Raw genomic sequence first — 22508 nt, 5'->3', positions numbered from 1 at the left:
GGTGTCTTTGTGGGACAGGGTGCCCGCCTGGGGTGGGGGGGACGCATGAGAGGTGGGTGACAGCTGAGACCAGATGAGCTCGACGCACCTGGCTGGCGCTCAAATTTAAGCTTGCAGAGCCTGGGAGGCCCTGGACGGTTCACTCTGATCCCTACTGACGGCGCCCCCAGCCGAGAGCTCGTTTCTTCTTCATTCGTCTTCCTCTGAACACGGCAGGGAGGGGGGAATTTCTTCTGGTTAATTAAATTCGTTAACTGCTGGCGTCCCCATCCCCACTGCCTCTGGGTGCTGCCAGTGCCTCCGCGCCCAGGCGCTAACACTGCCATGGCTTGCCCGATCTGTTTGTGTCCGTGCAACCCCCTCCAACCTCCAGCACTTCCCGGCCCCCACGTCCGGCTATTGTCCCCCGCTATCCGGAGCCGGATCCGGTCCCTGTGCTGATGGGGAGGGACCAGGATTTAGGAAGGAAGAGGGAAGGCTGGCCAGGGCTGGCATGGCGGGCGGCTGGGCGATGGCGCTGGGCTTGGGGCTCTGCCTCACCGCGCTGCGCCAGGGAGGTGAGTGCAGCCCCCGGGGGGGCAAAATACCCTTAACTTTGCCCCCCGTCCCCCCACCCCGGGGCTGAGACCGTGCCCGCTTGGTGCGCCCACTAGCCTCTACGTCACCCCACAGGCTGCCACCCCCCCCGGCGCAGCTGCGGCACCCCAAACCACAGCTGGTAAGGACACCCAGTGGGGACGATGCGGGTGGGGGGCTCCTAAAAAACCCTGCGTGTCCCCCCCCACCCATGGTGTCCCCACCGCAGCGCTGCGGGAGAATTTCCGCCTGCAGCCGGGTGATTTGGTGGCCACGGCGGGGCAAGCGTTGGAGCTGGATTGCGTCCCCCCCTTGGGGCACCCCGAACCCCGTGTCACCTGGAAGAAGGACGGGGTGACCTTGGACTTGGCGGGTGACAGGTATGTGGTCACCAACGGGAAGTTGCGGGTGGCACCGGCGCGACGGAGCGACTCCGGGCTCTACATCTGCGTGGCGGCCAATGCGGCGGGCGAGAGGGAGAGCCGGGGGGCCCGCGTCTCCGTCCTAGGTAAGCCAAGGGTCTCCCATGGGTGGTGGACACGTCATGCCCAGACTTGGTGCCATGTCCTCAATGTCCCCCACACAGAGAAGCCAACCATCGTGCGGCGCCCAAGCGACGCTGTAGCGGTGGCCGGCAGCACCGTGGAGCTGGGCTGCGGCGCCCAAGGTGACCCAGCGCCGCGGGTGCAGTGGCACAAGGAACGTGGGGACCTGCCCTGGGGCAGGTAGGTGGTGGCAGGGTGGAGGTGTCCCATCCCCGGGGTGGGGATGGGGCTGATGGAGAGCTGGTGACCTGCAGGCATGAGGTGGACCGGGAGCACACGTTGCGCCTCTACGCCGTGACACCTGCCGACGCCGGCACCTATGTGTGTACAGCGCAGAGCCAGCTGGGCACCGCCGCCGCCACCGCCCGCCTCCGCGTGGAAGGTCAGTGGTGGGACCTCCATGGGCTCCACCATCACAGACACCCAGGGCCATCTGGGGGTCCGTGCAAGGGGATCCGTCTAACAGGGTCCATCTAATGGGGTTCATCCAAGGAGGTCATCCAAGGGGAGTCCATCCATGGGGGTCCATCCAGGAAGGTCTATCCAAGGGGGTCCATCAAAAAAAGGTCCATCCAACCGAGTCATCTAAGGGGGTCCATTTCAAGGAGGGTCCATCAAAGGGAGTACTTCTGAAGGGGGTCCATCTCAGGAGGTCCATCTAAAAGCATCCATCCAACAGGATTCATCCAAGCATGTCCATGTAAGGGGATCCATCTCAGGGGATGCATCCAGGTGGGGGTCCATCCAAGGGGATCCATTCAAGAGAGTCCATCTAAAGGGCATCCATCCAAGCAGGTTCCTCCAAGAAGATCCATTTAAGGGGGACTGTCCAAGGTGGGGGTCCATTAAAGGGGGATTGAACAAGAGGTATTCATCCAAAGGGTCCGTCTCGGGACACATCAATAGGGGTCTATCATGGGGTCCATCAAAGGGGATCCATCCAAGAGGTGTCCATCCAAGAGGTATCCATCCAAGATAGATCCATCAAAAGGTGTCCGGCCAAGGAGGTCCATCCAAGTGGGTCCATCCAAGGGGTCCATTTGAGTGGGTCCATCCAGGGAGACATCAGGGTCTCCAGGCATGGGTATCTGAGGTGGGTGCCCTGGCAGGTGCCAGGGGACCTTGCTCCTGCCCGGCCCCACCGTTAGCCTCCCTCTGCCCCACAGACCAGCTGTCAGACCGGCAGGAGGCTGCGCCACGGGACCTGCTGGCCGTGCGGCTGCACCTGGACAATGGCACCATGCTGCCCACCGCCGCTGTCCGGCTCCGCTGGCAGGTTGGTGTGATGCCGGGATGTCCCCACCAGAGGACAGGACACAGGGATGAGGCTGGAGCCACATCCCCCGTGTCTCACCATGACTCGTAATCCTTCCCATCCCCTTCAGATGCTTATGCCAGCACCGGTGCCGGTGGGCTACATGGTGCTGTACCGCTGCCTGCTCCCTGCCAGCACCTCCTGGGTCCAACACGACGCAGGCAGGGAGCTCAGCGCCATCATCCCTGCGCTCCGCAGGGGCTACAAGTACGAGTTCAAGGTCCGACCCTATGCTGGAGGGACCCAGGGCTTGGACAGCAACAGCAGGCACCTCTGGATACCCGAGGAAGGTGCGTTGGGTGTTGGGTGTCCCCAGGGATGCCCGGGTGGAGGATGGAGGGGTTGGCTGGTGGTCCCAGGCAGTCTCAGCACTCCTGTCCCGGCAGTGCCAAGCGCGGCGCCCCAGCACGTCACCGTGGGCCAGGCTGAGACAGGGAATGGCACCGTGGTCGTGAGCTGGGAGCCACCTCCTCCTGAGGCGCACAATGGCATCATCCGGGGCTACAAGGTTTGGGGTGATGGGACGGGGGGGGCAGGGCTGGTGGACTTCGGGCCAAGGAGGGTCCATCCAAGGGATCTGTCTAAGGGGAATATATCCAAGAAGGGAGCCTATCAAAGGTGGGGACCTATCCAAGGTTGGCCATCCAAGGAGTGCCTGTCCAAGGGGGGATCCATCCAAGGGGTCCATCCAAGAGGGATCTTGACAAGGGGGTTCATCCAAAGGGGCCAACCAAGGTGGAGATCCATCCCAGGGCATTCATCCTAGTGGATTCATCCAAGGGGGCCCATCCGGGGGGGGGGGTCCATCCTAGGGACATTCATCCAAGGGGGTCCATGCAAAGGGGTCCATCCAAGGGGGATCCATCAATGGAGGTCCACCAAAGAGATTCATCTAAGGGGCCCCATCCTCTTGGTGCCTGCCAGGTCTGGTCAATGGGCGAGGGCTGGCAGCACACCACCAATAGGACAGTGGACGAAGGCACCCGACACCTGGAAACTCTCCTCCCAAGCCCTGGGGCCGAATTCTGTGTCCAGGTGGCGGCTTTCAATGGTGCAGGGCTGGGGGTTCCCAGCAATGCCACCTGCAGCGTCCTGGGTAGGGGTCAGGGACCGAGGTGGGGTGCAGGTAGGGGTCAAGGTGGTGGCACAGGGGTGACACCGGTGGGACCCTTGCAGGGCTGACGGCGGAGAGCACCGGCGTGGCATGGGTGCTGCAGCAGCCCGCCGTCATTGCAGCCGCTGGCTCGCTGCTCTGGTTGGCCTGGCTCGCCCTCCTCCTCCTCCTCTGCCAGCGCCTCAAGAGCCAGGACACCACACCTCACCGCAGGTGAGCAGCCGTGGGGTGGGGGACACGGGGACATCCCTGGCATGGTGGGGATGGGGCACCCTGATGGCACCCCTTGCCCCGCAGGCTGGTGGCTGGTGACTCGCCGTGGCTCGGTGGCCCCTGGAAACCCGGCTGTGCCCCCGGAAACCTCAGCAGCAGCAGCAGCCTCAGCAACCGGCTCCTGGACAGTGACGGCAGGGACCCCCACCCCTCCAGTGAGCCCCATGGGGGCTGGGACCCCCACCCAGTGCCTTGGGAACCCCGCCGGTGCTATGGGACCCCCATCCCTCCAGTGAGCCCCAGGGCTGGGACCCCACCCAGTGCCATGGGACCCCTCACCCACTGCCACGGGACCCCCCACCCAGTGCCTAGGACCCTCACAGGGTGCTATGGGGCCAGCAAAGTGTGCCCGATACCCCCACCCTATGCGTGGGGACCCCCCAGTGCCATGGGACCCCTGCCTGGGTGCCCCCCGTTACCTCTCTTCAGGCAGCAGGGACCCCGGGGACAGACAGAGCCGAGGACGGAGGGGACAAGGGACGCCCGGCTCAGCACCCATGGGTGCCCCAACCTCTCTCGCCCCTCCAGCCCTGTCCTTGGAGCCACCGAGCCTTGGCCCCCCCACACCACCCAACCACAGGGGGCAACCGCCGCCCCTTGGGGAGACGGGGTGCTGCAGTGGGGGGCACCCCGGGGTGCGCACGTCGCCCAGCACCCCGAACCCAGCACCCTGGGAGCGCATCCACAAGCGAGGTGGGTATGGGGGAGACATGGGGGGACACGGGAGACACCAGAGAGGTGGCTCATGGCTCTGCGTGCCCCCTCCCCTATGCAGAGCTGCACCAAGTGCACAGCACCCCAGTGCTCATGGGTGGCCCCGGCCACGTCCCCATCACTGGGAGCAGAGGCGAGTGGGAGACGGATTTTGGGCCGGCAGCTGGGTGGCCTCAGCGAAGGGGACGTGATGGTGACACCGACACCACAGTGACAGCCGGAGGGGACCGACAGCAGCTGCCGGTTTTCAGCTCCCCAAAACTGCAGCGGGGCGGCACCTCTCTGGCCTCTGCTGTCACCGGGTCACCAGTGACACCCCCAAGACCACCCCATGCATGGCACCCACCAGTGACCCGGTGAGTCTGGTTGTCCCCGCCCCGGGGATGCAGCTGGGTGCTCAGCACCCCAACCCTGTGCTGCAAAAGCCACCGTGTCCCTTGCATCTGCAGGTCCCTGGCCACTGTGTGCCCCAGGGACACATCCCTGGTCACCAGGTGCCCCAAGGACATGTCCCCAGTCACTGGGATCCCCAGGGACGCATCTCCAGCCACTCGGCATCCCAGGGACACGTCCCCAGTCACTGAGAGCCCCAGGGATGTGTCACCGGTCACCAGACACCCTAGAGACATGTCCCTGCTCCCTGAGCACCCCAAGGACATGTTCCTGGCCAGCAAGCACCCCAAGGATGTGTCAGCAGTCACCAGGCATCCCAGGGACATGTCACCGGCCACCCAGCCCCCCAAGGACCCATCACCAGCCACCAGGCACCAGAGGGACACAATCTTGGCCACCAGGCACCCTGAGGACACCACCCTGGTCACCAGGTGCCTGAGGGACCTGTCCCCGGTCACCAGGCACCCCAGGGATCCATCACCAGTGACCAAGCACCAGAGGGACATGTCTCCAACCAGCAGGCACCCAAGGGACACATCTGCAGTCACCAGGCACTCCAAGGAGAAGTCCCCAGCCACTGGGCACCGCAGGGACAAGTTCCTGGCCACCAGGTACCACAAGGACATGTCTCTGGTCACCAGGGACCCATTATGGGTGACCAGGCACCCAAGGGACATGTTCCTGTCCAGCAGGTACCCTGAGGACATGTCACCAGCCACCAGGCATCCCAAGGACACACTCTTAGCCACTGGGCACCCCAGGGACACATCCCCAGTCACCAGGCACCCTGAGGAGATGTCCCCAGTCCCCAGGCACCACAGGTACTAGTTCTTGGGCACCAGGTACCCCAAGGACATGTCCCCAGCCACCAGGCACCCCAGGGACACATCACCAGAGACCAGGCAACCAAGGGACACATTTCTGGCCACCAGATACCCAAAGGACATGTCCCCAGCCACCAGGCACCCCAGGGATACATCACCAGTGACCAGGCACCCCAGGGACACATCCCCACTCACCAGGCACCCTGAGGAGATGTCTCCGGTCCCCGGTCACCGCAAGGACACATTCTTGGGCAGCAGGTACCCCAAGGACATGTTACTGGCAGCCAGGCACCCTAGGGACCTATCACTGGTGACCAGGCACCCAAGGGACATGTTCCTGATCACCAGGTACCCAAAGGACATATCACCAGCCATGAGGCATCCCAAGGACACATCCTCAGCCACCAGGCCCCCAAGGGACACATCCCCAGTCACCAGGCACCCTGAAGAGATGTCCCCAGTCACTGGTCACCAGAGAGACATGTTCTTGGGCAACAGGTACCCCAAGGACATGTCCCTGGTCACCAGGTACCCCAAGGACATGTTCCTAGCCACCAGGCACCCCAGGGATGCATCACTGGTGACCAGGCACCCAAGGGACATGTTTCTGGCCACCAGGTACCCCAAGGACATGTACCCGGCCACCAGGCACCCAAGGGACAGGTCACCGGTCACCGGGCGCCTCTCGCCGGCATTCAGCGACGGAGTCCTCACACCGCAGCGGGTGGCTGAGGACCTGGAGATGGACCAGGACACCACCTGCCCCAGGTACACCCCGTCCCCCTGGGACACCACCGTCGTGGCAGCATCCCCCAGTGCCAGCAGCATCCTCGCCATGTCCCCCCACAGCCCTCCAGCACCAGCCACGCCACGGTCCTTCTCACCGCCACACACCTATGGCTACATCTATGGGCCACCAGCCTCTGAGCTGGGTGAGGAGGAGGAGGAGGAAGAAGAAGAGGAGGAAGAGCGGCCAGCAACAAGGGGCTCGCCAGGGGGGTCACTACTGAACGGCTGGGGGTCTGTCTCGGAGGACAACTTCGCCAGCGCCCGCTGCAGCTTGGTGAGCTCCTGCGATGGCTCCTTCCTCCTGGATGCCAGCTTCGCCCGGGCGCTGGCCGTAGCTGTCGATGGCCTCTGCTTCAGCCTCGAGGACACCGATGGGGCCTATGGGGGTGAGCGAAGGGTCCCTGGACCCCCTCCTCTGACCCCAAGCATTGTCACCTTCTCGGGGAAGGTGGCCCCATCATGACACCATGGTGACGTCGCTGTCTCCTGCCTTCTCCCCAGCAGGTCCCTCACCACCACCATCACCCTTGGAGGGGGTCTTCTTGCCCGTGGTCCCCGTCCCCACCTGGGACTGGGGGACGGCGCTGGAGGTCCCATGGAGAGTCGGGACAGAGGCGGCCACGGGCATCCCGCAGCACGGTGAGCAGTGCCCCAGTGCTGGGGTGATGGGCACCGGGGACGGTGCAGGGTGTCACCCATTGTGGGGTGCTGGAAAATGTCCCCTTTTCTTTCCAGGTGGCCACAGGTCAGGGAGTGGCAGTCCCTGGGCCAGGGTGGGCGGCGAGCCAGGGACAGGAGGGACAGTGGCGTGGCAGTCCCCAGGGTGTAGGACACGGCAAGGCCAGAGTCCCCTCAGCTCAGCTAAAATCCAGCTTTATTAAGCAGTTCCCCAAAAAGGGGCTTTCTGCTAGCAATAGCCACCTGTGAAGGGTGAGTGGCACTGGGGTGGGCAGGTGTCCCTCCTTCCCCAACATCCTTGTCCTCCCCAAGTGTCCTCATCCTCCCCCAAATCCTCATCCCCCAACCATGCTCGTCCAGCCCAAATACCATTGCCCAGCCCAAGTGTCCTCATCCTTCCCCAGTGTCCCCATCCTTATCCTCCCCAAGTGTCCCCATCCTCCCCAACTGTCCCCATCCCTCCCCAGCATCCTCATCCCCCCAACCATCCTCATCCAAACCAAGCACCATTGTTCATCCCAAGTGTCCTTGTCCTTCCTCAGGATCATTGTCCCCCCACTGTCCTCCTCCCTGCTGACCGTTCTTGTTCCTTCTGACTGTTCTTATCCTTCCTGACCGTCCGCGTCCTTCCTCAGCATCCTTGTCCCACCTCGACCATCCTTGGCCCTCCCAAGTGTCCTCATCCCTCCCAAGCCATCTTGTCCTTCCTGAATGTCCTTGTGCCCCCTCTGAGCATCCTTGTCCCTCCTGAGCATTCTCATCCTTCCCCAGCGTCCTTGTCACTGCCCAGGGTCCTCATCCTTTGTGACTGTCCTTGGCCTCCCCAAGCATCCTCATTGCTCCCAAATGTCCTTTTCCCCAGGGTCCTCGTCCCTCCTGAGCATCCTCCTCATGCCTCCCCAGCGTCCTCATCCCTCCCCAGGGTCCTCATCCCTCCCCAGGGTCCTCGTCCCTAGTGACTGTCCTTGGCCTCCCCAAGCGTCCTCATCCCTCCCCAGGGTCCTCGTCCCTAGTGACTGTCCTTGGCCTCCCCAAGCATCCTGATCCTTCCTCAGACATCCTCCTCCCTCCCAACTGTCCTTGTCCCCAGGGTCCTCATCCCTCCTGAGTATCCCTGTCCCTCCCCAGCGTCCTTGTGCCTCCCAACTGTCCTTGGCCCCAGGGTCCTCATCCCTCCCTGAGCATCCTCCTCATCCCTCCCGGAGCATCCTTGCCTCTTCCAAGCATCCTTGTCCATCCTCCTGAGCGTCCTTGTCCCGCCCCGAGCATCCTTGTTCCCCCCTCGCGCTGCCGCCTACCGGCCGCTGGCTCTGTGCAACCCTATTTACATGGTGCCACTCAGAAATTAAAGAGCATCCCCTCGATCCCCCCCCCGTGTCCCCATCCCCGTGTCCCCAACCCTGCCACCGTCTCGCCCTTCGCTTCATCGCTTCTCCTGCGACGGGCAGGGAAACGGGGGACCCGGGCGGCAGCGATGGCCGGTCCCTTCGCCGCGGTCCCCCGGCGTCCGGCTGCGTCCCGAGCCGTGGCCGCGGGAGCTGGTGGAGCCGCGGGACGAGACGCTGCCCGTTGTGGAGCAGCTGCCGGACACCTGCCCTCGGGGCAGGCAGGAGGGTTTGCCGTAGGGGACGACCTCATCTGCAAGGGAGGGGACAAGGTTGGGGGTCGGCGGTGACACCCCCCCCCCCCCCGATACCTTTGGCTCTGGCTTACCGCTGCGGGCTGGGCGATGGGTGACCTTGCGCTCGGCCCCACTCGGCTCCCGCTCCGGCAAGGGGCCAGGGCTCTCGCCCGGTGGTGGCAGCGGTGGCGGTGGCAGGTCTGCGGCGGAGAGGGAGGAGAGGGCTGAGACCCCCTGACCCCCCAAAGCCCCCCACCGTTCCCCCCCCCTTCCCCCCCGCTCACCTCCCTGCTGCTTTTCCCGGCGGTAGCGGCTGCATTTGGGCTTCGGGTGACTTTTCGGGGTCTCCCTGCAGGTTTTCCCTGGGGGTGATGGTGGTGTCAGGCCCCCCCCCCAGCCGGTGAGCCCCCCATCCACCCAAAATGACCCCCCAGGGCTCACCTGTGCCGCGGGGGCGGCGGGTCCGGGGCGGGTGGCCCTTGCTGGCATCTGGACTCAGGGGGGGGCTGGCTGCCCGCGGGGGGGTGCTGGTGCCGTGGGGGGGTCTCCTGGCAAAGAGGGGGTGTGGGGTGAAGCCGGGGTGCGGGGACCAGGGTGGGGGGCTCGGTGGCCACCGCGGTGCTGGCACAATCCCTGGTGCCGTGCCGTGCTGGAGCAGGGGGAAGCCGTGTGGTGATGGCACAGCTGGAGGGCAATGGCATGGGTGGGCTGAAGCATCACAGCTGGATTGCAGCTGCATGGCTGGGCTTGCAAAGGGCAGCTGGATAAGTCCAGTGGCACAGCTGGGTGGGAGAACCACAGCTGGATGGCAGGGCTACAGCTGGATCACAGCTGCATGGCAGGGTTGCAATGGCACGGCTGGCCGACAATGGCACAGCCGGAACACAGTGGGATAACAGCTGCTCAGCTGGAATGCAGCCGCACAGCTGGGTTGCAACCTCACAGCTGGATGGCAACTGCACAGCTGGATCGCAGCACTGTTGGATTGCAACCGCACAGCTGGGTTGCAACGGTACAGCTGGCCCCAATGCCACAGCTGGATTGCAATGGCATGCCAGCATTGTGATGGCACCGCTGGATCATGGCAGAGGCAGCCATGACAGCACAGCTGGATGGCAATGTCCCAGCCAGCTCGTGATGGTGCAACTGCATCGCGATGGCACAGCTGGATTGTTATGCCACAGCCAGCCCACAGCGTCACGGATGGATCGTGACAGCACGGCCGGAGCACAACCGGACGGTGGGGACAGATGGTGACAACACGGATGGATCACGAAGGGACATCTGCACCATGGTGGGACATCCACACCCCAGTGGGACATCTGGACCCTGATGGCATGGCCAGACCGTGATGGCATGGCAGGGCCGGATCATGACAACGTGGCTGGATTGCAATGGGACATCTGGATCCCAACAGGACATCCGGACTCCAATGGCATGGCCGGACCATGATGGCACAGTAGGGCTGGATCATGACAACAAAGCTGGATTGTGATGGGACATCTGGACCCCAATGGGACATCTGGACCCCAATGGCACAGCTGCACCGTGGTGGCACGGCAGGGCCGGATGGTGACAGCATAGCTGGATCACGATGGGACACCCAGACCATGGTGGGACATGCAGACCCTGATGGGACATCCAGATCCCAATGGCACGGCCGGACCAAGCAAGGCCCATCTCCTACCGGGGCAGGCGGGGGCTATCGAAGTCGCGGAGCCGGGGGATGTCCTCGGTGGCATGGGGCGATGGTGTCAGCGTGGCGGTGGACCGGCAGCCGGAGGAGGCGGCAGGCGAGGATGCACCAGTGGCACAGGGGACATCCTCACCGGGGTACCACTCCTCCCTCCCCGACCTGCAGGGTGGGGGCCACAGGGTGGGTGCTGGGGCCAGCACACCCCAGCCCCCCCAGCCCCCCACACTCACCCTCTGGCTGCCTCTTCCTCTTCATCCTCTTCTTCCTCCTCCTCCTCCTGGGCACACTGGCTGAGCTCGCTGGCCGAGGGTGGCGGGGGCAGCAGCTCCGTCCAGCTCACTGCCGGCGGTTTCACCGCTTGCCCCAACTTCTTCGCTTTGGTCCCTGCGGTGAGGAAGGATGCCGGGGAGGGGTCTGTGGGGAGGGGACCGTGCCGTCCACACCCATGTGCGTCCCCAACCCATCCCACCGCCCTACCATGCTCGGTTCGGCCACGGGACACCTGGGGGGCATCCATCAGCTGGGGACCCCCCCCGGCGTAGGGGGTCCCGTGCTGCGAGAATGGACGGGGGAAGGTGCAGAGCTCCTCGCCGCCCGCCTCGATGGTGCTGTAAACTGGCCCCTCTCCAGACCCCGCTCCGAATTGTTCCGTCTGGGCGATGTAACGGGTGATGCCGGCATCTGCAGGAGGCAATCGGCACCGTCAGCCTTGACCGTGACCCCCCCCCCCAGTCCAAGCCACCCGTCCCCATCATGACCGCTCACCATTGTAGTATCTCTCGGTGGTGGTCCCCAAGCAGCCGGCGGCACCGGCCGCGCCGCCACCGCGCCACGCGTCCGCCAGCCACGGGTAACCACCGCCGGCGGCTGCCCTGCAAGGAGATGGGGTAAAGGGATGCCGGCGGTTGGCACCGGGGGTCCCGAGGAGAGGGGGGTGGATACCGGGGCGTTACCTGGGGCTGCTGCGTGCCGGAGCTGGGAAGGCGACTGCGGAAAGAGGTGGGGGTGAGGGCGGCGAGGGGCCGCGACGGGTCCCCGCGGCGCCTGTAGGCTTACCGGTGGGCGTATAGGCGAAGGATGCTGTAAAGAGAGAGGCGGCGGGTGGCTGGTGGGGTGATAGGTGCCAGGGTCGGGGCGGGGGGGGGGTCCCGGGGCTAGCGCCTTCTCCCATACCGGCGAAGTGGCTGAGCTCCTTCTTCCTCCGGCGGCGGCCGTAGAGCCAAGCGGCGAAGGCAGCGAGGATGACCCAGCAAGCGCCGCCAACGCCAGCGATGAAGGCCGGCTGCCTGGCCACCTCGGCCAAACGCTCGGCCACGCTGCTCCCGCCTGCCGGCCCCGCATCCCGCTCTGCCGGGGGGGGCTGCAAACAACACGGGGAAGGGGGACACGCCGGCAGGGGTGCCGAGGAGCCGTCCCCAGCACCGGGGTGACCCCCCGCCACCCCCCTACCCACGGGTGCGGCGGCGGTGGCGGCGAGGGACTCACCGATGCGGATGGGGACAGGGGCGCTGCGGGCGCCCACGCCGGCGCCGGTGGCGGCAGCGACTTCGGCACGGTAAGGGACACCGGGGACCAGTCCCCGCAGCACCGTCGCCAGCACCGTCCCCTCCACGCTCTGGTTGATGTGGAAGCGGCTCTCGTTGCCCAGGCACCAAATCTGGGGGCGGGGGGGGAAACGAAGGGAGACACCCATGGGGACACCACGACACGGTGTCACGGCGGGGGGGGGACAGAGGGGACCCGCCGCGTCCCCGCCACCGTCTGCCCTTACCCGGTAATCGCGGATGACGCCGTTCTGCTCAGCCGGCGGCGGCGGCTGCCACGAGATGCGGACGCTGGTGCCGTTACCGGCCACGCTGACGGCTCGTGGCGGGGCACTGGGGGCTGTTGGAGGGGGGGACGCGGGGGGGTGTCACCTCCCGGGGGTCCCCAGGGACCCTCGCCATCCCCCATATCCCCGCACTCACCCGCCTCGGGGGTGCGCAGGGCGCGCACAGCGCTGTCGGGGCCGTGGAGATGATGGAAGTAGGGTCGGACCTTGACCTCATAGTCCTGGCCTCGGCGCAGCTCGGTGAGCAAGGCCCCCCGTTCCCCCGGTGCCCGCACCACCCGCGCCTCCTCCCAGTGCCCACCGTGCTGCCGGTACAGCACCCGGTAGCCCTGAACAAAGGGTGTTTGGCGCTCCACCTGGGGACCCAAGGGGAGGGTGGGGTGAGGAGGGGGGATACTTGGCACTTGGACCCCTGTACCGGCGGCGTGGCGCGGCACTCACGGTCCAGGAGAGGCGGACAGCACCCGGCGGCAGCACCACGGGTTCCTGTAGGTGCACGGCCACTTGTGCCAGCTCCCGCTGCACCTGCTGGGGGTCCAGCCCTTGCTGCGTGGGGCTGGCGTCTGCCGAAAAAATGAGAGGGTGGACAGACCATGGACACCTCCACTGGCGTCAGCAAGTGGGGATGCCACGGGGACACCACATTCCCACGGTGGGTCCATGGGAACCTCCGCTGGCGTCATTGGGTGGGGACGCACCCAAAGGTTTTGGGTGCACGGGCACCTCCATCAGCGTCACCGAGCGAGGATGTACCCAAGGGTGGTGGGTGCATGGGCACTCCCATTGGCGTCACCAAGTGGAGATGCACTCAAGGGTGGTGGGTGCACGGGCACTCCCATTGGCGTCACCAAGCGGAGATGCGCCCAAGGGCGGTGAGTGCGTGGGTACCTCCATCAACATCACCAAGCAGAGATGGACCCCAGGGTGGTGGGTTCACAGACACCTCTGCCAGCGTCACTGCTGGGTCTCACCTTGGGTGCGCACGGGCTCCGAGATGCCGCTGGGGTCACTGAGCCCGTAGGCGTTGACCGCCCGCACCAAGAAGAGGTAGACGGTGTCGGGGACGAGGCCGCTCACCGTGTGGGTCTCACCCTCCACGTCGGCCGCCACCGTCTGCCATGGGCCACCCGCCGCCTGGCTGCCAGGGTACAGGGGTGACCCGTGGTGGGGTGGCACCGGGCCACCGCGTCACCCCTGCACCCGGAGAGGACGCTTGCGTGATACCTGAAAGCCTCCACTACGTAGGAGGTGATGTCGGCGGCACCGCTGTCCTCGTTCCCTTTCCAGCTCAGGGTGACGCTGCTTTTGGTGACGTTGGTGACCACAGGGGTGGAGGGTGGCCCGGGGAGGACACCGGGCTCGGGGGAAGGCAGGGAGAGGTCGGATCCATCACCTGCAGGGAGATGCGTGGAGGTCTGGGGTGGCTTTGTCCCCCGTGCCACGGTGTCCCCAGCGCAGTGACGTCCCCGTGACCCACCTTGCACCTCCAGGGAGCCGCCCCAGCGGGTCTCGCCCGCCAAGCTGGTGGCCACGCACTCGTAGTGCCCGGAGTCCGTCACCTGCGAGGGGAAGAGCTCCTGCCCCATCACCCTGAGCACCCGCCACCCCTCGCACCCGCTTCCTTTGCACCCGCCGACCCTTGCAACCATCACCCCTCGCACCCGCCACCCTTCACACCCGCCGCCCCTCGCGCCCACAACCCTGGGCACCCATTGCCCTTTGCACCCACCACCCGGAGCTCCCGTCACCGTGAGCACCCACAACCCTGAGCACCCACCATCTCCCTTTGGTCCCACCACCCTGAGCACCCACCGTCCCCCTTCCCCACCCCTGGAGCCCCTCCCGCCCCTGCAGTCCCACCCCATGGGTGCCCCCCCCGGGAGTGGGTGCCCTGAGCCCCCGCTCCGGACCGGCTCACCCGGAGGCTGGTGATCTGCAGGGTGCCGTTCTCCAGCAGGCTGGTGCGGGGCTGGGCACCCACCAGGGTGCTCCCGTCCTTCAGCCACCCCACGCTGGCCGGGGGGTCACCGCCCCCCACCCGGCAAGGCAACCGCGCCGTGGCCCCCACCGGCAGCACCGTCCGGTTCGCGGGACCCCGGCGGATCACCGGCGGTCGCTGCTCAGCCGGCGCTGCGGTGAAGAGGGGTGGGGGGAAACCGGGAATTCCTCGGTGCCGGGATGGGTGCCGCTCGTGCGCCAAATGCACCCGTTGTCTGCCCGCCTGGGACTTACCCTCTTCCACCTCCAACCGCGCCTTGGCCAGCACGCTGCCGGCCACGCTGATGGCCTGGCACAGGTAATAACCGGCGTCGGTGGGCTGCACGTCGGCGATGGTGATGGCGCCGCTGGGGCTCACCGAAAAGCGGCCGGTGGGCTGCGGGGGCTGGCCGGGGAACAGCAGGGTCTGGGGAGGGGAGGGAAGGGTGCAGAGGGCTGCTGAGTGGGGGAGGACGGTGGAGGGGATGGGATGGGATTGGGATGGGGACAGGGGTGGGATGGGGATGGGAGGGGATGGGGATTGGGATGGGGACAGGGGTGGGATGGGGATGGGAGGGGATGGGGATTGGGATGGGGACAGGGGTGGGATGATGATTGGGATGGGGACAGAGATGGGATGAGATGGGGATGGGAATGGGGATGGGGATGGGATGGGAATGGGGTAGGCTGGGGATGGGATGAGGATATGGGATGGGATGAGATAGGATAGGGATACAGGATGGGATGGGATGGGATGGGAGGAGGATATGGGATGCGGTGGGATGGGATGGAGATGGGGACAGCGATGGGGACGGGGACGGGGATGGGGACGGGAACGGGAATGGGGACAGGGATGGGATGGGAGGAGGATTGGGATTGGGATTGGGATGGGGATGGGGATGGGATGAGGATACGGGATGCGGTGGGATGGGATGGAGATGGGGACAGGGATGGGGATGGGGACGGGGATGGGGACAGGGATGGGATGGGAGGAGGATTGGGATTGGTATTGGGATGGGGACAGGGATGGGATGGGGATGGGGATGGGTTGGGGATTGGGAAGGGGACAGGGATGGGATGGGGATGGGATGGGATGGGATGAGGATATGGGATAGGATGAAGATATGGGATGGGATGAGATAGGATGGGGATACAGGATGGGATGGGATGGGAGGAGGATATGGGATGCGGTGGGATGGGATGGAGATGGGGACAGGGACGGGGACAGACCTGGCTACCCTCCTTCTGCCAAAACACGGCGGGCGGCGGGTTGCCCTTGCTCTGGCACTGGAAGGTCACGCTCTGGCCGGGGGTGACAGTCTGGTCGCGGGGGCCAGTGACGAGCTGGGGGGGCACTGCCGCAGCGCGGGGAGAGAAAAGGGCTTGCCCGGCCACTTTGCCAGCACCCATGGGTGCTCCCTCAGGGACCCCCCCTTACCGTGCACGGTGAGGGTGCCCGACGCCTCCGACCTGCCCACGCTGTTGTCGGCCACGCAGGTGTAGGTGCCCTCGTCCTCCGCCCGCAGCCGGCTGATCCGCAGGGTGTTGTCGGGCAACACCTCCCACCTGGAGCCGGGGGGGAACGCCACGAGGCCGCGGCACCGACAGGGTGCCGGGATGCCACGAGGGCGCAGGGTGCCGTGGGGATGTGGGATGCGATGGGGATACGGGATGCGATGGGGATGTGGGATTCCATGAGGATATGGGATGTGATGGGGATTTGGGATGCGAAGGGGATGTGGGTGCTCTGGGGATGTGGGATGCGATGGAAATGGGGGATACAGTGGGGATGCGGGATGCAATGGGGATACAGGATGCAATGAGGATTCGGGATGCAATGGGGCTGTGAGGTGCAATGTAGATGGGGGGTGCGATGGAGACACGTGACGTGCGATGGGGATGCGGGATGCGACGAGGGTGTGGGATGCGATGGGGATGCGGGGTGCAACGAGGTTGGAGGACGCAACGGGGGTATGGGATGCCATGGGGATACTCGACACCGTGGAGATGCGGTCTGCGACGGAGATGCGAGACGCTCCGAGCGCACCACGCCGGCACGCTGCGATGCCACCCGGCTGCACCCCAGACACCCCCACCCCGGCCCTGGCACCCACCGCCCGTGCCAGCCCCCTCGCCCACCGCTTACCTTCCCGGAGGCATCTTGCCCTCCTCCTTGCGCCAGCGAGCCGCAGGCTGGGGGTCCCCCACCACCTCGCAGGGAAACTCCACTGTCCCCTCCACCAGCACCGCTTTGTTGAGGGGCCTCTTGCCGAACGCCGGGCGCTCTGCGGGGGCGGCCGTCAGTCCTGCCGGGACGGCACCCGCCCCCGGCACCCCAAAAATGACATCCCCGTCCCCACGCACCGAAGACCACTAGCTCGGCCGGCTCGCTGTCCCTCTCCCCCACCACGTTGGTGGCCACGCAGACGTAGACGCCGGCATCGCTCTTACGGGTGCTGGCCAGCATCAGCTTCCCGCCGCGGATCTGCCAGGCAGCCCGGTTCAACCAGAGCGGGGGGGGGGGGCTCAGCCCCCGCGCCCCCCAGGTTTTGGGGGGGGACACCCCCCCCTCCCCCATATCCCTCACCGTCAAGCGCTCGTCCTCGTCGCTGAGGCGAACGCCGTTCTTCTTCCAGGAGACGCTGGGTTCGGGGTGGCCGCGGGGGGGGGACGCACTCCAGGACGGCCGGTTCGCCCGCCGCCACCACCACGTCCCCGGGGGGCTGCCGGAAATCGTCCCGCAGCACTGGGGGGGGGGGCGGGGGGTGTCATGACATCAGCCCTGCCTCAGTTTCCCCATCCCTGCACCCCTAATGCTGGGGACCCCCCCCCCCCCCTCCTCCCAGCATGGAGATACCAAAGCCGAGCGATGCTGCATTTCACATCGGCAGGACCTGGATCCGACCGCCGATGCGGGGTGTAACGCTGCCCGCCCCCCCCGGATCTAGCCCTGTCCCCCCCAAAATAATCCCTGGTGACTGAGTTCGGGTCTAAGCCCGGTCTGGATTTAACTCCGGCGTCATCCCGGCTCTGGGTTTGAGCCTCAGCGGGTGGCACCCCCCAAGGGCCGAAGCTTGGGGTCGCACCGGGGACGTTCCTGTCATTGGTTTTAGTGTATCGGCACTTATTTTAATTTATTTGCAATTATCTGAATTTATTTTCAAATACTTCCGATGCTTTTCCCTTCTTTTCAATGATTTTTGTTTCTTTTCGATTTTCATTTCTTTTTTTTTCCCTTTGTTTTCACTTCTTTTCCCTTCTTTTCATTTCTTTTCTATTATTTTCACTTATTTTCAATTATCTTAACTTTTCACTTCTTTTTTCAATTATTTTTCTTTTATTTTCCCTTCTTTTCATTTCTTTCCCTTATTTTCACTTATTTTCAATTGTTTTAACTTTGTTTCATTTGTTTTCCTGTACTGCTACTTATTTTCTTTTACTTTTACTTATTTTCATTTATTTTTACGTATTTTTCTTCCTTTTCCCTTATTTTCGCTTCCTTTCATTTCTTTTACTTATTTTCATTTCTTTTCCCTCATTTTCAATTATTTTAATTTCTTTTCCTTTTCTTTCCCTTCTTTTTGCTCAGCAGCAGCGCCAGGCCTGAGGATTTTGCAGCCCCTCATCCCCTGAGCCGCCGCACCGGGCTGGGCTTCGTGGTGACACCAGACCCCCCCCCCCCCCCCAGTCCCCCCCCTAACCCCAAGCCCTCCCCGCTGTCCCCCCGTGTCGTCCCCCCCAGGGGGACTCACCGGCCACCTCCAGGGATGCGTTCCTGCTGGTGGCCTCCCCCAGGTAATTCCTGGCCACGCAGACATAGACCCCCTCGTCGGGCTTCCCCCGCCGGCCGTGGAGGATGCGGAGGAAGAAGAGGGACCCCCCCCGGCAGGAGGGTGCGGTGGGAGCGGGGGTCCTCCCGGTCCGTCTCCACCCGCTCCCCATCTTTGTACCACTCCACCGCTGGGGATGGGCGCCCTTCGGCTTTGCAGCTCAAGGTGGCCGGTTCCCCCTTGGAGACCAGGAGATCCGTGGGGTGCTCCACGATACGGGGTGCCATGTCCTCCAGCTGAGGGTGGGACCCTGGGTAAAAAATAGGGGGGGGGTGGTCCCCACGACCTCCCCCAGGGAGGTGGGGAAGGGGGTTTTGGGGGGCTGAGCAACCCCCGTCGGGTTGCATGGAGCTTTCCTGGCACCGTCGCCTGCTTTGCTTAGTGAGCAGGAGGTGAGATGAATTGTGGCCAGGCCTCAGCCCAGTGTCTCCCCCCGCACCCAACCAGGAGGTGAGGGGACCAGGAGGTGAGATGAAGTATGGCCAGGTCTCGGCCCAGGAGGTGAGATGACCAGGAGGTGAGATGAAGTGTGGCCAAGTCTCAGCCCAGCATCTCCCCCCGCCCCGCCAACCAAGAGGTGAGATGACCAGGCGGTGAGATGAAGTGTGGCCAAGTCTCAGCCCAGTGTATTCCCCCCACCCGAGGGTGGGTGCTGGTGTGGTGGGAGCAGGACCGGGAGGGTGTCAGACCTCGGACACACGGGGGGATGAGGACAGGGGGACAAAGCAGCTCTGGTCCCAGTAATGCCCCTTTTCCACCCAGTTTCCAACTGGGCATCCCCGCGGAAATGGGGTTGGGGCTAAATTCTCCCCAAAAGGGGATTTTTTCCCCCAGCTGCAAATGGTGATTTTCTATAGCAGAGCTGGTAACTCCAGACTGGAGAAACCGCTTCATACCCAACCATATTGGGTCTGTGGGGCTGTTCCAGTAAAATCCCCACCCTTAGGGCACGGGAATTAATGAATGCTCATTAATTCTGGGATAATTAATGCTCATTAACGCTGGGGTCTAACTGGCTGGGTCGGGCTGGCATGGCCCACCCGTGTCCCCAAGTGCCACCCACGGCTGGCACTGCACTTCAGGCTGTGCTCACTGAGTGTCACTGCTGTCCCAGAGACGGTCTGCGCACCCACGCAAGCGCACACCCAGGCACACACGCAGCTTGCACACGCATGAGTGCGCGTGCACACACGCGCACATGCACGAACGCATGTGCAGCCGGGCACGGGCACGGATGCGTGCATCAGCTACGCGTTTGCACGCGCGCGTGTGCTTATAGACGCGGGCGCACGCGCTCGTGCGTGCACGCGTGCGTTCACACAGGGGTGTGCATGCACTTACGCAGCTGCACGCACACACGTGTGCGCTCGTGGAGGGGTGTGCATGTGCACACACACCGAGGTGCGTGCACACACATGGGTATTCACACAGGGGTGTGCGTGCAGGCACAGACGTGCATTTGCACACGCGCATTTGCACACGCACGCGGGGCGCGCACATCCGTGCACATCCACACACGCATCCCGATGAGGCGCGCAAGCCTGCACTTACCCACGTCCCTGCGTATCGGCACACGCATGCACACGCATGCACACGCATGCACACTCATGCCTGCGGCTCCACACGTGCACGCTGCACTCGTGCGTGTCCCCCCCATTTGCACACGCGTGTACACACGCTCCCGTCCCAGCTCCCGAGTGTTGCGGCGGGGGGGGAGTGGGCTGCGATTTGGGGCGCCCCAAGCAGCCGGGATGCGTTGCCATGGGGACGGGATGCAGCTGCCATGGGGACGGGGAGGGATGCTGTGGGGTACCGGGTACCCCGTGGGGCGGTGGTGGCGTGGGGTGGGCACAGCGGGGGCCGAGGGGGCCGCAGCTGGGCCCGGTGGCTAATTGGGATGAGCGGGGGGTCAGGCCAGGCCCCCTCCTGTGCCAGGGCGGGGGGTCCCGCGGGGGCTTGGGGACACCCCCCCCCCTCATCGGCCACCCAGAGCCAACTGGAGGGGGAAGCGCAGACTAAAAAAAGAGGGGAAAAAGCTCAAAAATGGACTTAAAATTCAGGCGGACACCCCTTCCCTCGCCCCCCCCGGCACCCGCACCTGGCCCGGGCTGTTACCCACCGCACCCCAGCTCGGGGATGTGGGGCTGGTTTGGGGACATGGAGATGGTTTGGGGACACAGGGCTGGTTTGGGGACATGGGGACAGTTTGGGGACACAGGGCTGGTTTGGGGACACAGCGTCTCTCCTGGCTCAGGGTCTGGGGGTTGGTTTGGGGACACGGGGACAGTTTGGGGACACAGGGCTGGTCCTCGTTCAGAGTCTGGGGATTGGTGCGGGGACATGGGGGCAGTTTGGGGACACTGGGTCACTTCCAGTTCGGGGCTATGGGGTTGGTGTAGGGACACAGGGACAGTTTCGGGACATGGGGTTGCTCCCGGTTTGGGATCTGGGAGTTGGTCCGGGGACATGGGGACTATCTGGGGACACCACCTCAGTCCCAGTTCACGGTGTGGGGGTCAGTCTGGGGACATGGGGCCAATTTGGGAACAGGGGGTTGCTCCGGGTTTGGAATTTGGGGACAGGGGGCTGGTTTGGGGACATGGGGCTGGTTTGGGGACACAGGGTTGTTCCCGATTTGGGGCCACCGGTCTGGTCACAGTTTGGGGTCCCAGGGACTATCTGGGGACAAGTGACTGCTCCCGGTCCGCGGTCCGAGGGTTGGCCCGAGGACACGGAGCCGGTGCCGGCGTGGGGACACGGGGCTGATTTGGGGCCACGGGCTCGCTCCCAGACTGGGGACCTGGGGTAGGTCCCAGCGCGGGGACCCGGGACCGGTTTGGGATCCCAGCTCGGGGCTGGGCGGGGGGGGGGGGGGGGTGTGCTACGGGCTATTTCCAGTGGGACAGCGGGGACAGACAGCGGGGTCCCGGGGCCACGTACCGTTACCGGGGGGGAGGCCGGGGAGGTGGAGGGCGGCGATGGTGCGGTTGATGCCGAGCAGGAGCTGGGAGGAGTTGGAGCCCTCGGCTCCCAGCGAGTCGGCGAACAGGTTCATCTGCAGCAGCGTCTTCAGCAGGTACCGCAGCATCCTCGGCCCGGCCCGGCTCGGCTCGGCTCGGCTCGGCTCGGCTCGGCTCGGCGGGGTCCGACGCGGCTCGGCTGAGCTCAGCTCAGCTGGGCTCGGCTCAGCTGAGCTCGGCTCAGCTCGGCTCGGCTCAACCCGACCCGGCTCGGCTCGGCTCGGCTCGGCTGAGCGGGGCTCAGCCCGCGGCGCCGCCCCCCGGGTCCGGTGGGGAGCGGGGGCGCGGCCAGTGCGGGTGGGGAGGGGGGGGGCTGGGAAGGAGGGGGAGGTATCCCTGCCCCCCCCCCTTTTTGGGAAGGGGGATGGGGGGGGTCCATATGGGGTGGGGGGGCCATGGTAGGGGGCGGAGGAGGATTGGGGTGACCTTTGGGGGGGGCAAAGGAAAAAGGGGTGGGGGGTCTTGGGGTGGGGGGAGGAGGAGGAGGAGGAGGAGGAGGAGGAAGAGAGGCTGCTGTGCTGCCCGGCCTCATTCCAAAGACAACGACACCCCACGGGGTTGCCCGTAACCCCCCCCCAGCCAAAGTGCCACCCGGGGGACACCCCCCCCCTTCAGTGAACCCCAAAAAGCAGCTTAACCCCCCCCCCTCATCCCACGGGGAAACGGGGCTGCTCGGGGGGGGGCACAGCCTCATCACCACGGCCCCCAACAGTGGGGTGTGCTGGCAGAGGTGGGTGACACTTTTGGGGGTGCTGGGGCCACCAGTGGCCTTGAACTCGGGGGGGGGGGGGGGGACACACGACGACACACAAGCACCGGCGAGCGGTGCAGTTGAATTCATAATTAGCAATTAGCCACTTAATTAATGCGCTTGGGCTGATGTGTGAAGCAATGCGCCTCCTCCAGCCGGCCCCCTGTTTGGAGGGGGGGTGATATTGGGGGGGGGGGCGTTATGGGGGAGGGGGCACTAACAATCTCCTTGGGATACGACAAAGGTGGGGGTGATGACGGGGTGGGGGGGAAAAGTGGGGGTCGGGAGTTTGGGGGGCCCCGGGGGCGGGCGGCTGCATGGGGCTGGGGCTGCTCGGGGAGGAGAGAGGAGTGGGGTGGGGAACGGGCGAGCAGGGGGGGAGCATCTGCCTGCACATCTGGGGGGCGATGGGCAGGGTGAGCGGGAGAAGGGGCCTCACATCTGGATGCACAGCGGCAGGTGAAACGGGCCTTTGCACATCTGGGGGGGCGCGCGAATGAGCCCCAGAGGAGGTTCATTTCTGGAGGGCTCTTGGGGGCACAGCTGGGGGGGGGAGGGGGG

The 22508-nt window shown here is 65.0% G+C and overlaps 2 protein-coding genes across 14 annotated transcripts; one reads left to right on the top strand and one right to left on the bottom strand.

Moving 5' to 3' along the window:
* The first annotated feature begins 101 nt into the window (after nt 1–101).
* On the top strand, nt 102–8585 carry ROBO4 (roundabout guidance receptor 4). 13 transcript variants are annotated; one of them, XR_003924693.1, is made up of 20 exons: nt 102–557; nt 673–1084; nt 1163–1301; nt 1376–1503; nt 2288–2397; nt 2507–2726; nt 2823–2944; nt 3361–3532; nt 3613–3763; nt 3848–3978; nt 4352–4516; nt 4599–4893; nt 4987–5541; nt 5620–5751; nt 5863–6012; nt 6082–6522; nt 6604–6929; nt 7045–7182; nt 7279–7543; nt 8116–8585. XR_003924693.1 is itself a non-coding variant. In XM_030023074.1 (20 exons), the coding sequence occupies exons 1-20, from the start codon at nt 441–443 to the stop codon at nt 7422–7424; spliced, it is 3963 nt and encodes a 1320-aa protein (XP_029878934.1). In that variant the 5' UTR covers nt 102–440; the 3' UTR covers nt 7425–8585. The 13 variants fall into 13 exon arrangements, 12 of the variants coding, with proteins under 12 accessions (XP_029878934.1, XP_029878933.1, XP_029878932.1 ...); XM_030023074.1 differs by having other exon boundaries at nt 673–718; nt 806–1084; nt 7279–8585; XM_030023073.1 differs by having other exon boundaries at nt 4987–5361; nt 5392–5541; nt 5623–5751; nt 7279–8585.
* ROBO3 (roundabout guidance receptor 3) lies at nt 8551–21264 on the bottom strand. Its single transcript, XM_030021182.1, is given in 28 exon segments — nt 8551–8859; nt 8935–9042; nt 9127–9204; nt 9284–9390; nt 10530–10697; nt 10769–10913; nt 11067–11219; nt 11304–11410; nt 11492–11618; nt 11712–11897; nt 12024–12195; nt 12310–12422; nt 12506–12725; nt 12811–12925; nt 13331–13507; nt 13594–13762; nt 13847–13928; nt 14288–14499; nt 14602–14773; nt 15577–15701; nt 15785–15912; nt 16493–16631; nt 16711–16831; nt 16934–17014; nt 17016–17092; nt 18099–18228; nt 18230–18426; nt 21117–21264. Coding segments are annotated over 28 exon segments (3972 nt in total). The 3' UTR covers nt 8551–8644.
* Nucleotides 21265–22508: the final 1244 nt, after the last annotated feature.

The sequence above is a fragment of the Aquila chrysaetos genome, chromosome 8 (assembly GCF_900496995.4).
Source record: "Aquila chrysaetos chrysaetos chromosome 8, bAquChr1.4, whole genome shotgun sequence".
In the NCBI taxonomy this organism is placed as follows: domain Eukaryota; kingdom Metazoa; phylum Chordata; class Aves; order Accipitriformes; family Accipitridae; genus Aquila; species Aquila chrysaetos.
This window is presented reverse-complemented; position numbering and strand designations above follow the sequence as displayed.